This window comes from Lithobates pipiens, unplaced genomic scaffold (genome assembly GCF_037356315.1).
Source record: "Lithobates pipiens isolate NorthernLeopardFrog02 unplaced genomic scaffold, aLitPip1_a1.2 Scaffold_30, whole genome shotgun sequence".
In the NCBI taxonomy this organism is placed as follows: Eukaryota; Metazoa; Chordata; class Amphibia; order Anura; family Ranidae; genus Lithobates; species Lithobates pipiens.
Window position 1 is genome coordinate 84,991,440 of NW_027507791.1, and position 17,583 is coordinate 85,009,022.

The window sequence follows — 17,583 nt, forward strand, 5'->3', positions numbered from 1 at the left end:
ATGAACCCTTTTCAGCCTCGCAATCTGAAAAGTTGCATGTACAGTCTCTTACAGAAATTGTTCGTTCTGCTTTCAAGGTGCCCCTAATGGGGTCAGCCGAAAGTTGTTTCTTCTTTGGGTTCCTTTAAAACCTCCACAGACTTTGCATGCATTTCCCGTCCATGCATTACAGCAACAGCTTATTTATGCTGAATGGGATCATCCGGATAACCATTTTCTCCCTCCAAAAAGGTTTTCAGTACTTTATACCATGGAGGAGAACTAGCAGTTGACTCTGCCAATCGGAATGGAATTCCTGCTGAAATCCACTTTTTTCATTGGCAGGTGCAGTTACTCAGCCTGCAGTCGTTGCAATAGGCATCTGTCAGTCGCTGAAGGACTACTTTAAACAGGCCCTTAAGGAGGTTCCTGTACAACAAGCCCGGGACTTGGATGAACTGCTGCAGAGCAATATGTTTTGCCATTGACGCCATCAAGGATTCTATCCACCAGGTGTCTCGCCTTGCACTTGTGCTGGTGCACATGCGAAAGATCCTGTGGTTAAAAAATTGGTCAGCTGAAGCACCATGTAAAAGGCTCCTGACTGGTTTTCCTTTTCATGGGGATCTTCTATTTGGGGATGATTTGGACCAATGCAACCAAAAGATCTCTCTATTCGCCTTTTGCATAAGGTTGTTAGGAAAGATGGTGGCTTCATTTGAAGAGGTTCCATTCGAGACTGTTGCAAAACAGTATCCTGTCTGCTTGGAACAAAATGGTTCAAGCTCTAGACTTGCCAATGCGGCTGTCCCCAAGGGTGTCCCAGATCCTCAGTTGGTGGTTGGTAACACAGAATGTGATGAAAGGAAAATCCTTTAGACCAGTTATCTGGAAAATGGTAACGACAGATGCCAGCCTTTCAGGTTGGAGAGCAGTACTAGAAAAGACAACTATCCAGGGACAGTGGTCAAGAACCAAAAGAACCTTGCCCATCAACATCCTAGAGATTCGGGCAGAGCGTCTGGCTCTGAAGGCCTGGACATTCAAATTACGGGGTTGTCCTGTCAGGATCCAAGCCAACAATGCCACAGCTGTGGCTTGTATCAATCGCCAAGGGGGTACCAAGAGTCTTGCAGCGCAGAGGGAGGGGAACCATATTCTAACTTGGGTAGAAAGGAATGTTCTGTGCCTATCTGCAGTTTTTATTCCAGTCAGCAGTTGAATGGTCCCTTCACCCCATTTTATGTCTATAGGCTACTGGCTATTTGCCAAAAATGGGGGACTCTGGACATAGATCTTCTGGTGTCCAGGTTCAACATGAAGTTGGTCAACTTTGTGTCCAGGACAAGGGATCCACCCGCATGCGGAACAGATGCATTGGTGACCCAGTGGGATCAGCTCTCACTGATTTATGCATTCTCTCCCCCCCCCCCCCCATTCAGTTGCTGCCGTGACTTCTTTGCAGGATCAAGCTGGAAAGAAAGCTGGTAATTCTTGTAGCCCCAGCATGGCCCAGAAGGTCCTGGTATGCAGAAATCCATAAAGATGGCAGTGGAGAATCCATGGTCCTTTCCACCATGTCCAGACCTACTCTCACAGGGGCCGATATTCCATCCTACCTTACAAACTCTAAATTTAACGGCTTGCCTATTGAAACCCACATTCTGAAGAAACATGGGCTATCCGGGGCAGTTATCTCTACCTTGATTAATGCAAGAAATCCGGCTTCCAGAATCATATTAGTCTGGAGGGCTTATGTTTCCTGGTGCGAATCCAATGCTTGGCACCCTCGGAAGTATAGCATAGGCAGAATTCTTGCCTTTCTACAATTAGGGGTAGAGATGAGGCTGGCTTTGAGTACTATTAAGGGCCAAGTCTCTGCGTTATCGGTCTTATTTCAAAGACTGCTTGCTTCGCATTCTTTGGTCCGGATTTTTATGCAAGGGGTGATGTGGCTTAATCCGCCAGTTAGATCACCTTTGAACCCTTGGGACTTGAACTTAGCTTTGTCAGTGTTACAAAAACAGCCTTTTGAACCAATACAGCATACTCCCTTGTCCTTCTGACAAGGAAGTTAGTATTCTTGGTTGCTATATCCTCAGCAAGGAGGGTTTCGGAATTGGCTGCTCTTTCTTGTAAAGAGCCATATTTGATTATTCACAAGGACAGGGTTGTGTTGCGTCCTCGTCCAAGTTTTCTGCCTAAAGTGGTCTCAGGGTTTCACCTGAACCAAGATATTGTCCTTACATCGTTTTTTCCAAAACCATGTTCTAGGGAAGAGAAGTCACTACATTGTCTTGATGTGGTGAGAGCAATCAAGGTCTATTTAGAAACGACTGCTCAGATCCGGAAGACTTATGTCTTATTTGTGCTGCCAGAAGGTCCTAGGAAAGGACAAGCTGCGTCAAAATCCACAATTTCTATGTGGTTTCGGCAAGTTATAATTCAGGCTTACGGTTTTAAAGGGTAAGATTCCGCCTTGTCTAGGCGCACTCTACCAGAGCAGTTAGTGCTTCTTAGGCAGTGCATCACCAGGCCTCCATGGCTCAGATCTGTAAGGCTGCAACTTTGGTCTTCAGTACATATATTCACCAGGTTTTATCAGGTGGATGTAAAAAGGCATGAGGATATCGCCTTTGGGCGCAATGTGCTGCAGGCAGCAGTATAGGTTCTCAAGTCTGTGGACGCCCTGCTGGTTGTGTCTCCCTCCCCTCGAGTAGCATTGCTATGAGATGTCCCATATAGTTAATACTATGGCTCTGTTTCCCGTGATGTACGATAAAGAAAATAGGATTTTTATAACCGCTTGCCTGTAAAATCCTTTTCTTGGAGTACATTATGGGACAGAGAGGTCCTGCCCCTCTTTTGGGATTTGTGTATATTGCTTTGCTACCATAAATGAGGTACTCCTGGAAGGAGGAGGGGTTATATAGGGAGTGAACTTCCTTTCTTGGGTGTGCCAGTGTCCATCACCTGAAGGTGCCTATATACCCATATAGTTAATAATGTCCCGTGATCTACTCCAAGAAAAGGATTTTACAAGTAAGCTGTTAATAGGATTTTTATTTTATTTTTTTTTCCTCGCACAGGATTGGGTATTCAAAGTTAACACAGGTTCACATTATTTGCTTTCATTCAGTATTCAAAGTGAACATTCACTTTTTCAAAGTGAACAGCCTCTACACCTTTGTGAATTGAGATAGGAAGTGTTCAGTTCCTTGTAAGGGAATCTGTACTGTTGACATTTTTTTTCACTTATTTTATTTAAAGCCTAAATTGTGTCTGCAATTTTTTTCAGAGTTATACCAGCCAGCAGTATACCAGGTAAATGAAGATGGATCATTTGCAGTAGTTGATCAGGAATCTGCAGAAAAGGTAACATATATATTTAGTTGTTTTCAAAATTTTAAATAGCAATTGGAAGCTTTGCAAACTTCTGTGGTACCTGGGGATCAAAAGCAGAATTCAAAATATAGCCGTGTTCCAAGGACAAAGGCAGGTGAACTTGTTTGTAAAAAGCAATGTTCAGTGGTCAGACGTGGCCAGCAACAGGTCCCCCTACAGCCGTTGGGCTAAAGAAACGGGTGCAATGAGTACATGAAAAGATATGGGCTGTTAGTCCACATCATAAATAATGGCCACAAAACGTGACAATAACAGAAGGTGCCAAGCAGCTTCCTGTCATGAAAACACAGGTAGGGCTGGCAGTAGCTAAGCAGATCGGTCTTTCCTTTTTAGATGCCTGTCCATGGGTGGCCTCTATCTGAATAAGGGCACAAAATGCCCACGCGCGTGTGACCCTCACAAAAGAATGGCTAAAGGCCATCATCCAGGGAAGAAGGGTAGGGCAATCCACAGAATGGGGGCCCACCTCCTAATGGAGAGATGCATGTCCACCGCTGGGGGGAGTATATTGCCTTAAGCCGCTGTTGATCCCATGGCAAATCATACCTGACAAGATTTATATAAGATAAATCAGTTTAAACAGTTAGCGAGGCAATGTGTGTGCCAAAGCATTGACCTCAGCAATGATTGCATCCCAGTCAATGCCAAGACACGCACATATGCCAAGCAATTGCACAAAGGATCACAAAAGGTTTCGTATGGATCCTAAAATTAAATAAACAGTATTTATGGAATATGTACTTAAACCCAAATCACAATCAACACTCGTCATGGCTATCAAAGGTGCAGGTGAATGGGGGGGGGGGGGTGAATGAGGAAAAAAGAGAAGGAAAATACAAAAATAAAAACAATAGGGAAGAGGCAAAAGCCCAAAGAACAGGGAACCAAAACAAAGCCAGAATCCGAAAATAAGCCATTCACAAGAAGGGCTTATATGAAAGGGCTTCATTAAGGCCCAATGGTATGAGGGCTCGAGTCGCTCGATTCAGATAGTTTCACGTCTCAGGATCGCGAGATCCTAATCGCCCCCCCATGGGTCTTCTGGAATAACTTCCAGGACCAGGAATTTAACAACTTCAGGTGTAATCCTATGTGGCGGCCCACTGTGGTAAGTTTATTTATAGTATAAATGGTCTCCCATTCGCTGCCTTAGTTCTCTAATGCTCTTTCCTACATAAAACGCATTGCAGGCACAGACCATTAGGTAAACAACTCCGCTCGTGCCACAGTTGGCGTGTTGGGGGGGGGGGGGGGGGGGGGAGAGGTTTCCTCATTGGGAAGGATAAAAGTCTGCCTTCCTGAATCCATGGGCAATGTGGGCAGTTGCCACACTGGAAAGTACCCCGGGGACCACATCACCCGTGGATTCACCCTATAATGGCTACTAGCAAGTCTGTCCATCAGCGTGGTTGCTCTACGGAACACCGGTTCCGGATTAGGCCTTACATATTTTCCCAGAACATGGTGGTCTGTTAGATGCCAATGTTCTGACAACAATAATGTACGTAGTTGGTTGTGATGAGTGGAGAATTTGGTGACTATTTTGACTGACTGTTTTTTAGATGGTTCTACATGAGGGGGGCCGTATAGCAATGATTTGGTCCGTGCAAAGGCCCTATTATAGGCCTTCCTGAGATTAGTGCAGGTATAGCCCTGTGCTAAAAGGCGCTAATTTCGAGCAGGCGATTGGATGTAGAAATCCCCGTCTTCTGTGCAGTTATGATGCAGCCTTAAATATTGGGCGTATGGGAGACTGCGTATCAGGATGGGGATGAGAGCTGGAGGCATGGAGCAGCGTATTGCCCGATGTGGGTTTCCAATATAGTTCCATTGCTATTTGACCGGTGGGGCTTTGATGATCTTAAAATCGAGAAAAGAGATATGATTATAATCATAAGTAAATCTAAAATGTAGGTTAAATGGATTAGTATGTAAACTTTCAATAAACTCGATTAGTGATTTATCTGTACTCGTCCAGATAACAAATCGTCAATGAACCTGTACCAACATAGCACATTGTTCAAAAATAATTGTAAGGACTCAAAAATTGATCTCTCCCATCCCCCCAAATAACGGTTGCCATAGGAGGGTGCACAGGAAGTGCACGTGGCCACTCCCTGCGCTTGTATGAAGATCTGATCCATGTATGTGAAATAATTTTTGGTCAGGATAAACTGCAGTAGTTTCAAATTGAATTGATTAAGGGGGCATGCATTCTGATCCTGCTCCATCAAGAAGGTACCAACCATCCTGACGCCCTGCTCGTGGGGGGATGCTCGAGTAGAGAGCCTCAACATCTAAAGTCCTGAGGAGGGTGTCTGGAGGTACCTGGACCCCCTCGATGTGTCGAAACAGGTCCGTTGTATCCCAAATGTATGATGGTAAACTCAAGACATACAGCATTAGAAATGTGTCTACAAATTTGCTTGCGTTTTTCTGTAAGGGACCCTATGCCTGATACTATGGGTGGTGCCCTAAGGTTTTTATGGGTTTTGTGTAGCGTATAGAACGTCGGTAATCATGATGTTTGAGTATTAATAAATTTGAGAGTGTCCTCATCAATGAGGCCTTCCCAAAATGCTTTGATGCACAAGTTATGAAATTCAACCATTGTTGTATTAGGGTATGGTCGATGGGTGTATACCAAGTTGCTTTATGTAGGACATCCAAGCACATAGTCTGATATTGATGATGTATCATAAGTATTATTACTATTCCCACCCTTATCAGATTGTTTAATTAACAGGTCTGTGTGTTTCTGCAGTTTAGTCATTACCCAAATTTGTTTAGTTAAATTTGAAGGTAAATTGCCCGTTATTTCTTAAGTGACTTGATTGATTCATAAAAGGCCCACACAGATGGACAGGTCATCAGGTCTGGAAATGTGCGAGACTTTAGTACTTTAGTTTGAATTGTTCCTATTGGTCTCCTCTCTTGGTTGTCGTTGGGCAATATTTTGGAGTAGCCCCTGACACACCCTTTTCCACTATCCAAATAGTTATAAGGGTAAAAGTTTTGTTACTGTAATGCATCCTCCTGCATGAAGGTAAAACATTTTTTCAAAATCATCTCCCCCTACCCTGCCTTAAACAATTACCTGGGCCAGATCACGTTCAAGCACTCTGCCTGTCTACAGCAGCCCTCCTTCCCTCTTCTCACAGAAGACTTGCCAGCAGCGGGAGCCATTGGTTCCTGCTGCTGTCAGTCAAATCTTGCGGGGAGGAGGCAGGGTCGAGACACTTGTGTGTGTGTGTGTGTGTGTGTGTGTGTGTATACACAGTGCTGCTCTAGATCGAGCCTGCACAAGTTCCACCATAACAAACAACTTGCTATATGGGACCTCGTAAAAGAGGAGCAGCCAAGTTTCCAGCAGTTGACCCCAGTAGAGAAGGTTCAGGTCTGCTCTGTGCAATAGGTAAGTATAACATGTATGTTATTTTTAAAACCTTTTTTCTTTAGAACTGCTTTAAGTAATCCAGGTACCCAGAGTTTATAACTGCATTGAATTAGTTAAGGGGTTACTTTTAGTACAGCTAAATGAAACCTTTTAAAATAAAAATGACATCTGCCCTTTTTACAGGTGCCCTGGATCCCTGTTGATCCGCTGGATCCAGATCTGAGTATGTACCCAGCATACAGTCAAACACGGCCACTGCACGTCACTGTAAGGGCTGGAGAAATGCTGTATCTACCTTCTCTGTGGTTTCACCATGTGCGCCAGTCCCATGGCTGCATTGCAGGTAAGGTATAGGAGTGGGGATCAAATGTACAATTGTAGTGGGGCTCCCGTCATTTCTTCAAGTGGTATATGAATGCCACAGGGATCACGGACACGTCCTTTCTTGTGAACCTGGATCGGTAGAAATGGTTATAGCACAGATTAGAATTGGCATCACAGACCTACATGCTCCTTTTTGGTGCACTGGGCAGACCATTAAAATAAATGTTCCTAGGCACAATGCATGTTAAAGCACCACAGATGTGTGAACCTAACCTTAGCATTTAGAGCTGCAGAAGATGCTGAAAACAGCCATTTGACACTCACAGAAAACCCATATATTATAGGGAACACTGTGAAACTGCACTTAATGTTTCAGAGTTAGAGAAAGTCAAACTGACTACAAAAACCTTTAGCTGTAATATTGGATTACAGTAACTCAGACACACGAAATGTCAGAAAATGTGCTTGTGTGTCAGATCGGTCTCTTTGTATTGGAGATGTGTCAAAAGACCTGGCAGCCTCATATATCTGTTTCAATATATTTGTATGCTCAGTGGTAAATACCACTATATACACAGTATCTCACAATAGTGAGTACACCCTTTACATTTTTGGAAATATTTTATTATATCTTTTCATGAGACAACACTGAAGAAATTACACTTTGCTACAATGTAAAGTAGTGATTGTACAGCTTGTATAACAGTGTAAATTTGCTGTCCCCTCAAAATAACTCAACACACAGCCGTTAATGGCTAAACCTCTGACAACAAAAGTGAGTACACCCCCATTTCTCTTATATTCACCGACCGACACAGCTCCTCTCTGTAACAAACGGGTTGTTGTTAGCCTTATCACTAGGATCACCTACAGAGTGAACTTCCACCAGGGGACTTAAAGTGGAGGACCACCCTGAAAAAAAAAAATATATTAAAAATTACCAAAAAATCTAAAAAAAAAAAATGAAATTTTATTTTTTTTTTTTCTTTTTTTACTTTACCTGAAGTGCCTGTTGCTAGGCACATAATCCTAATCTTCCTCTTCCTCCTCCGCGGAGATCTTCTTTCTTCTCTCCTCCGTGCCGCGTCTTCTGGGTAATGGGTCACGCTGTGTTCTGGGAACTGTGTGTTCCAGAACACAGCGCGTCCCATTCACAAAGCGCTGCGTGACTCGCGCATGTGCAGTAGGAAACGGGCAGTGAAGCCATAAGGCTCCACTGCCTGTTTCCCTTACAAGGAATGGCGGAGCCGAGGGACGGGTCGGCCTCAGGCGGCCGACATCGCGGGCGCCCTGGACAGGTAAGTGGGCTGATTGTGTTTGCAGCTGCTGACTTTTTTTTTTTTTTTTTTTTTACGGCCCTCCGCTTTAACTTCAGAAAATAATTACTGCCTCATGCTGTATTATTATTATACATTGTTTATGCCACCATCCGGCATATTTGGCTAGTTTAGGCCCGCACCTGGCGGTCACACCTGAAGTAATCTATCCAATACTAGCTGAGGGGGCGCCAGTTCTGGGGTGTCTAGCCAATGTTGCCAGATTTTATAACATTTTTGGACCGCATTCCTGTGTTGATAGGTCAGTTTTTCTTTTTATAAGTGTGTTATTGACTTGCTCAATCCACTGTTTAGTCGTAGGGCCACCAATTTGCTTACGAGCGATGTATAGCAGTCAGATTACCACTATGTTTGTTTGAAGGGGTAAAAAATTCCTCGTCAACGACACCTAGTAAGCATGCATACTGAACAGTGGATTGGTATACTGATGAAATAATCTTGGTCACCCCCCTCCAGTACCTGAAGAGCTTGGGGCACCGCCACATCAGATGGATAAGATCACCATTAGCCGTTTCACACCTGGGGCATGGGGGGGGGGGGGAGTCCCTCCTGCCCCATTTGTGGAGTAGCACCCCCGTGCGGTGAGACCTGTGCAAAATAAAAAGTTGGGACAGTCTACCCGATGGGGATACTGAAACATTTGGCAAGGATTGTAAACATAGTTCCCATTCTTCATCTCCTATCTCACCTACATCTTGTTTTCCATCTGTATCTACAAGTTAGGTTCGCTGCTCCCTGTGTTCTGAGCAAGAGCGAGTTATATTTCTGAGATCATAGTTACATAGTTGCATAGTTAGTCAGGTTGAAAAAAGACACAAGTCCATCCAGTTCAACCTTAAAAACAAATAAAATAAAAAATGCCTTTTTTGTTTAGTGAATTGAGGACATAGGTTACTGTTGGATGTTCAGTTTGTACCATTCTGCAGGAGCGTGCTTGTGTTTGTACCGCATGTCGTAACTGCAAATATTTATAAAAGTCATGTTTCGGGAGGTTGAATTTGTTCTGTAGGTCACTAAAAGACTTAAATGTGTTTTGAGAGTAGAGCTGTGACATCACCTTAATCCCCCTTATCCTCCAGGACTGAAATCCCTCCAACATCTGCAATTCTGGGTAAAGGGAATTGCCCCATATTGGAGTGTATTCTGTCAAGCCCTGCATATTTAAGTTGTGCTTAAGTGAACGCTAAAGTTTATTCAACAGTGCCAGAGTTGGCAGTGAGCTGCTATGTTGAGGGAAACCCACCTCCAAGCTCGAGGCTGCAGGCAGGTCCACCCTGGCCGAGAGCAATATGTTACACTAGGGGTCTGCTGTGTTTGTTTCGCCCCACACACCCAGATGTTGCAGTTGTGAGGCCTGGTAATGGAGACGCATGTTAAGGACTGCCAAACCTCCCTGGTCTTTACCTAATTGTAAAATAGATAATTTAATTCTAGCTACCTTCTTTTTCCAAAGCAGGCTTCTAAATATCGCATCTATTTTGATAAACCAATTTGCGGGATCCATTGTGGAGAATTGTGCAATAATTATTGTGCATTAATAATAAGTAGTTGGGGAGCCCAAACCATTTTAATTAGATTGGCCCTACTTATAAGTGAGATAGGTAATTTGCACCATGCTTCACATTTGGACCTTATTTTGGAAATCATGAGTTGAAGATTTAGTGATAAGTAGTCAGCAGGGTCGGGGGATATTATACTCCCAGGTATTTAAACGACGAGACTATTTGCAGGACCGGGCACAACCTGGTAGGAGATTTGTGAGTGTATCCAGAGGCAGGAGGGCAGACTTACTCCAGTTAATGGAGAAGCCTGAGAATTTACCAAAGTGTTCTATGAGGGACATTACATTTACCAGGGAAGTTGACGTGTCTCCAAGGTATAGAAGCGTGTCGTCCGCATATGATATTTTATCTACATTGCCCCCCCTTATAAAGCCCACTATCCTCGTGGGAATCTCTCACCATCTCCGCAAGAGGCTCCATCGCTAGGGCAAACAGCAGGGGCGACAACGGGCACCCCTGCCTAGTGCCCCTGTACAGGTGAAAAGGTTCATAGAGATCTCCGTTAACACGAAGCCTAGCAGTGGGATTTGAAAATAGCAATTTTAATAAAATTCTCCCCCAGTCCGAACTTTTCCAGTACCCCCTAGAGGTATTGCCACTCGACGCTGTCAAAAGCTTTGGCAGCGTCAAAAGCTTTGGCAGCGTCAAGTGAATGGATCGCTCTATTGCCTGTATTTTCCATCAGGATTTGTAAATTGAGATGCAAGCATCTAATGTTTAGGGCCGTGGACATAGTTGGAATGAACCCGGACTGGTCCCGGTGCACAAGTTTCTGTATGACTGAGCCCAGTCTGGTGGCCAGAATCCTGGCCAGCAGTTTAACATCCGTCGTCAATGGGTAAATGGGCCTATATGAATCAGGCAAAAGTGCATCTTTGCCCGGTTTGAGTATCAGTACGATAGTGGCTTCAGCCATAGAGGGGGCCAGCTGTCCCAGCTCCAGGGCCTCGGCCAGTGTCTGTTTCAGTTGTGGAAGTAAGATGTCTGCGTACTTTTTATACACCTCTAAAGGAAGGCCGTCTGCCCCCAGAGATTTCCCGGGAGGTCAGAGGGCTAATGCCTCTGTGTTCCTCTATTGTGAGAGGGGCACCCAGCATGTCTCTATCAGACTGTTCAAGGCACGGTAGGTGACATCCCTCCAGGAAGTCCCGTATCTCCGCAGGAGCAGAGGATACCCTAGTGGAGTATACTTCCTCCTAGAAAGTCCTGATTGTCTCAACTATTTTAGGGTGACTTTTTAATATCTTACCTGAGGAGTCCTGCACTGCCGCTATATAGGATGAGTCCCTCCCTGCTTTGGCCATCATTGCCAACATGTGACCCATATTCTCACCCTCTTCAAAATATTTCTGTTGCAAAAAAAAACGCTGATTTTCAGCTTTAGTAATAGACATAGCATTGGCTAACTTCTGCGCTTCAAGCCATCTCCTTTCTGAAGTCTCAGTCAGGATGGATATTAGTGCAGCCTCTGCCTCTTTCACTTCCTGAAGCACCGATAGTTCCCACTCTTTAGTCCTGGTCTTTATCGAGGACATGGTTTTAATAAATTGCCCCCGGAGAAACGCCTTAAGGGCATCCCAGCACATACCTGAGGCTGCAGTGTTTTTATTAATGGCTATAAATTCTGCCAAGGTGTCTGAGGGTCAGGCACTTGGAATAAGGACAGCCAGAATGGGTTGACTCTCCAATGGACGCGCTTGGCAGCACCTGCTACAGTAATTTTTGCCCAGTATGGGGAATTGTCGGTTCATACTGTGCATCTATGACATATGGTAACATTTCCTCATTGCAAAGACAGATCAATTCTGGACAGACCTCTGTGTGAGGCCGAATGACAGGAGAAAAGTTTGACCTAATGGGTTTTTCAATTGCCAGATGTCATGTAGACCCATGCCTTCCAGCAAGTGTGCAAATGTAGTCCCGGAACCCGTCCCACCTCAGTGGGGAATAGAAAATTTATCAAGTTGTGGACTTAGGTAGTTATTGAAGTCCCCTACTACAAATGCTGGTACATTGGGGTGTTTAGCTAGGAACCCTGTCAGTATCTTAAGTACCTCTGATGAGAACGATGGGTATATATATATTTCACCCTATTCCCCAAACCTCTCACATTCCAGCTAAGTATAACATGTGCCCTAGCCATATTCTCGATAAGGATATAGATTTTCAGCAGCATACGGAGCTGCTGGTTTACTCCCTTGATACAAACCAGGCACAAGCATCACATAACCCCAATTGAGCTTAGGCTCAGAGTGAGAGATGAAGAGCAGAACAAAAGGAAGTACTAATAATAAGAGGGAAAAAAAAAAGAAAAAGGAGGCAGTGGCTGTGCACTGGAAAAATAAAGTTAGTGGTTCTACTTGTGTCAGCAGCATGAGCAGTTCACCCTGCAGAGTATCACGAATGGGGGTTCCATACCCCCTGTCGGTCTGAGCAGATTCTCGCCCTGTGAGTACAAAACAAAAACATTAGTGGGCCAACAGGGCCCGTTCAGTTTCATAGGTTAAATAACAGTCACTGATTACTTGTGGGCGCCAGAGCGTCCTGAGCCGGGGGGAACATGGCTCAGCTACTGGTGTCTTTCAGTGCCGTATGCCCGGGCAGAACTTCCCTAGTGCCAATGTCTGTAACACCATTGCTTGTTTTTCCCACTCCTAGTTTTGGCACTGCTTGGGGACATCCTGTTTTTTTACAGAGGGGAGCTGTGTCTGTCAGTGAATATAAGAGAAAATAGGATTTTTTTGTACTCACCGTAAAATCCTTTTCTCTGTAATTCACTGACCGACACAACACCCGCCCCTCCTTTTACCTTTACGTTATGCTGCTTTGCAGGGTGAGGGGTTGTAGCCTGAGGGACCGCCCTCTGAGCGGAACTAAGAGTTCTAAGTGTTGTGTTACAACTATGCCTAGTATTCTCCTAGTGATAAGGCTAACAACCCGTTTGTTACAGAGAGGAGCTGTGTCAGTCGGTGAATTACAGAGAAAAGGATTTTACGGTGAGTACAAAAAATCCTATTTTCCCTCCCCTGAAGATATGAAAAAAAAAATTGTATATAAAGATGGCCTAGGCTATAAGAAAAATGCCAAGACCCTGAAGCTGAGCTGCAGCACGGTGGCCAAGACCATACAGCGGTTTAACAGGACAGGTTCCACTCAGAACAGGCCTCACCATGGTCAACGAAAGAAGTTGAGTGCACATGCTGAGCATCATATCCAGGGGTTGTTTTTGGGAAATAGATGTATAAGTGCTGCCAGCATTGCTGCAGAGGTTGAATGGGGTGGGGGGTCAGCCTGTCAATGCTCAGACAAATAGATATAAGAGGCTGCCAGGTCTTTTGACACATCTCCAATACAAGAAGACCGATCTAGCTCACAAACACATTTTCTGAGTTACAACTGTAATCCAATATTACAGCTAAAGGTTTTCGTAGTCAGTTTGACTTTCTCTAACTCTGAAACATTAAGTGCCATTTCACAGTGTTCCCTATAATATATGAGTTTTCTGTGAGTGTCAAATGGCTGTTTTTAGCAACTTCTGCAGCTCTAAATGCTAACTCTAGGTTCACACATCTGTGGTGCTTTAACATGCATTGTGCCTAGGAAAATGTATTTTAATGGTCTGCCCAGTGCACACAAAAAAAAAAATCACATGTATTTCTGTGATGCCAATTCTAATCTGTGCTATAACCATTTAAACATTTTAGCAAAGTGTAATTTCTTCAGTGTTGACACATGAAAATATAATGGGGGGGGGGGGGGGGGGGATATAATAAATATCTATATATCTCTATATCTATATCTATATCTATCTATATATATATATATATATATATATATATATATATATATTATTATGGAAGAGGTGGGTATGTACTTAAAAGCACTACAGAAAAAAACATGGGGTGGAGGGTGTCTTTAGTGGAAATGGGTGATATAAAAAAGAAATAAAGAGCTAAAAAAAAAAGGCGAGAGGTACACAAGGATATAAGAAAAAAAAAATGTAAAATACTAACCACAAATAATGATGGGAAAAAATGAGAAAGGGAAATATAGAATGAATGAGAGGAAATAATTAATTGTACATAAAGATTTAGTAAGATAAAAGAAAAAGAAGCGAAAAATGTTGGAACCTAAATATAATGTTCAATATATGGACGTAAAAAAGATATATACTGAAAGAGAAATTACAGGCATGAACAGCCACCTAACAAATGCAGCCAAATTAGAGGGTGCATTAGGACAATGTCTCAGTAATAATAAAATAGTATAGTGATGTCATGCAGTTTAATTATGGGCAGGTATGTTATATACTTTACTGGGGAAAAAGCAAAAAAGTTGGAGTAACTAGAGAGGAAGAGTTGATTAGTTGCGTATAAACAATAAAGTGATGCTTGGGAACAACTTTGGAAAGAAATGGACATTGTGGTAAGGTATAGAAGAGAACAGCAGGAGAATAGAAGCAAAGCAAAAAGATAGTCGTTCAGAACCTTACCCTGAACATGATATCCTAGAATGGTTGCCCCCTCCGTCTCAGATATTGGCGTGGTCTGAAATGCCGGCTTATGTGACCTCCATCGAGTCGGCGTCTGACGTCACCGTCTCGGCGCGGACATGAGCATGTGCCGAACTGACAGCCTGTACCTACACACTACAAAACCCAGGCATCCGAGATTCGGGGGGGGCGTGTCCACAGGCTCAAATGCACATGGGGAAAATCCGAATGGGCGTACTGGGCATGGGAGAAGCCCACCCATAATGGGTGGACAACTTGAGCTGCGGCAAATAGATGGAAAGACTGGGAAGTGTGGGGAAAGATGATGATGGAGGGTGGCTGGGAGGGAGAGATGAGCAAAGGCTGATCTCTAGGGCTGGGGCACGGGCAAAGAACGGTGGCGCAAATCGGGCAGCGAATGGGACAGAGTCCCTCTGTGCCCTGGGTGTCCATATGACCACAAAAACACCCCCAAACTGAATGACATGCACATCCCAAATGACAGCGGCTAGAGAAAGGGAGCAATCCAGGAGGCAAGGAGCCTTGAGGACAGGGTCACACTGATGACCATATATCAGTATACACAGTCGGGGAGAGCGAATGTGGCGAGATGACACCTAAGACCTGGTAAAACAACTACAAATAAATAATAAAAGGTTGGTAATTAGACAAAACATCATAATATATGGAAGCATTCTTTATACAGAAATTCATAAATAACAAAAATGAAATAAAATCAAGTTATTTATCAAGCCGTGATGTACATGATACAGAGAAGAAAAAGATGTAAGAAAGGGGAGGGGAAAAAAAAGGGGGGAAAGGAAAGGGAGAGGAGAAATGTACTGCCATTGTGTGCCCTCTGTGGCTGCACCTAACCCCTATCTGGTTGGGTTAGTGTTCACCCCCTTTCCCAGACAGACAGTAGTCTTCTTTTGGAGCTTTTCTGGCTTGGTAAGTTTTACCTCTTTGTCGGGGTGAGCTTGATGAAAATTACACATCAGTTCCTGCTAGTCCAATAATGCTACATTGTACTTATATGTAACCTTTTTATTTTGAGGTGTTTAATCTGTCTCTCTTTATACCCTTTGTATCGTGAAGTCTTTATTTCATTCGTATATATATATATATATATATATATATATCTATCCCCTGATGAAGCTAATATGCCAAACATGTCGGGATAATATGCAAAGCTTCAACCAAATCAATGTAGCTAGACTTCTGTTTTGTTATGATCATCTAGCCTGTTTTTTTTTTTTTTTTATTATGTAACCTAATCTGTGTGACTTCTAACCTTGACCTTCATTAAAATTTGTAAAACTTTTTTTTTTTCTTAAATATTAGTTTTTTCATTATCTGTAAGCACCACAAAATTCCCCTGTCTCCCAGGTCTATTTTATCTTCTTATTTGGGATGAGGGGCCAATCTTATGGGTGTTCTGCCATCAGTCAGACTGAAACTTTTTTTGATATACTATAACTCAGATATTCCTTTTCTCCTTTGAACAGTGAATTACTGGTACGACATGGAGTACGACATCAAATATCATTATTTCCAGCTGCTTGACTCTCTCTCTAACGTCATAAAAAACTCTGGATTGAACAAAAAGCATGAAGCTGACCAGGAAGAAAAGATGACATAACTATCTTGCACTGCTCTATTTAATACCAGCAAAAAGGAAGACTGTGGAAATTGTCTTACGAAAACAGATATTGCGATGCATTGAGCCCTGCAGGACAGTACTGAATTCCAATTTCAGATCTTGGTTGTGGAGGATTACACTGTGTCACCAGAACTTGGCTGCAGATGTTACGGATTGTACAGTCAGATTGTAACTTGTGTGGCCAGTTTAACACAAAGTCAGCAAGTTGTCATTATTTAAAACATACTGTACATATTATTAAATGTTATCCCCATCCACAAAAGGCTTTTCCTATGCGTGCTATTTTTTTTTTTTTTTCTTTCCTGGATGACATCATGAACGCCTGTGCAGATCGTTTCATATACTTAGCATCTTGGTATGCCGAGATGTAAGCAGTGCCTATGCCCCGATGATATTGGCTTAATTTCCAGAATAGAAGCATTCTTGCAGGTCTGGTTACTTCCTGAAATCCCATTTGACTAGGAACAGCACAGGGGTTGGGAAGTTCTTTTTAAAGAGCTATATACAGTATATTTGTTATGCACTGCAGAGAAAGCATTGAAGAAGTCAGATGTAATGTGTCAAATGTAATTAAAATTCCTCTATGTCCTGTTCAACATTTTAGAAATATAATAATATCTGCTGACATAAAGCTTAAGGCTCCATGCACACTGAAGCTCAAAAAAGCTATTTCTGGACGCCAGATTGCTGGCAGAAAACGCTGGTTGAAAAACCTGCTTTTAACAGCGTTTTATACTAGCGTTAATGAGCGTTAATGAGCGTTTTACAGCGTTAGCGTTAATGGGCGTTTTTTATAAAAATACACAGAGGACACTCCAAAAATCCCACAATGCATTGAAAAATAGAATGCCGAACACTAATGAACGAGCGTTAATGAGCGTTAATGAGCGTTAATGAGCGTTTGTCGTTTTTTGCCGCTGAAAAACGGCACTTTGAACGCGAATTTCTGGCGTTCAGAAAAAAAGCCCATAAACTCCACTGCTCATTAAAGCTGAAAAATGTCCATGTGTGCATGGACACATAGGCTAACATAGAGTGGAGTTTATGGGCTTTTACAAAAAACGCCCAAACGCCAATAAACTGCAGTTTATCAGCTTCAGTGTGCATGGAGCCTTAGATTTATCACTGGCCACTGATATATGCCAAAGTTTTTTATTTCCCCATTAAAGAAGTGCAGGAATATAAAAAATATACATACATACATAATTACGGTACCTACCTGGTGCAGCATCGGTGAGATGCTGAAAGCTGTCCCCCACCAGCTCTAAGCCCAGAAACTGAGCAATCACATGACTGCTGATTTCTCAGTTCTCAGGTCAGGTGAGCAGAGAGCAGTGGCTGACAAGCAAAAGTGCTTTTCCCATACTTCTCTTTTAAGTATACATGACATAGGAGCATATAAAAATTTTATTTTACTGACAAAA

General features: G+C 43.1%; 1 protein-coding gene across 2 annotated transcripts in view; it reads left to right on the plus strand.

Annotated features, from left to right (window-relative positions):
- Nucleotides 1-16,421, plus strand: part of JMJD7 (jumonji domain containing 7) — a 33,258-nt gene extending 16,837 nt beyond the window's left edge. For both annotated transcript variants that reach the window (XM_077464538.1, XM_077464537.1), the window contains exons 6-8: nucleotides 3,278-3,354; nucleotides 6,965-7,124; nucleotides 16,005-16,421. In XM_077464538.1, the coding sequence (XP_077320664.1) occupies nucleotides 3,278-3,354; nucleotides 6,965-7,124; nucleotides 16,005-16,138 (371 nt within the window). In that variant the 3' untranslated portion in view covers nucleotides 16,139-16,421. The remainder of the gene's footprint in view (nucleotides 1-3,277; nucleotides 3,355-6,964; nucleotides 7,125-16,004) is intronic.
- The last annotated feature ends 1,162 nt before the right edge of the window (nucleotides 16,422-17,583 follow it).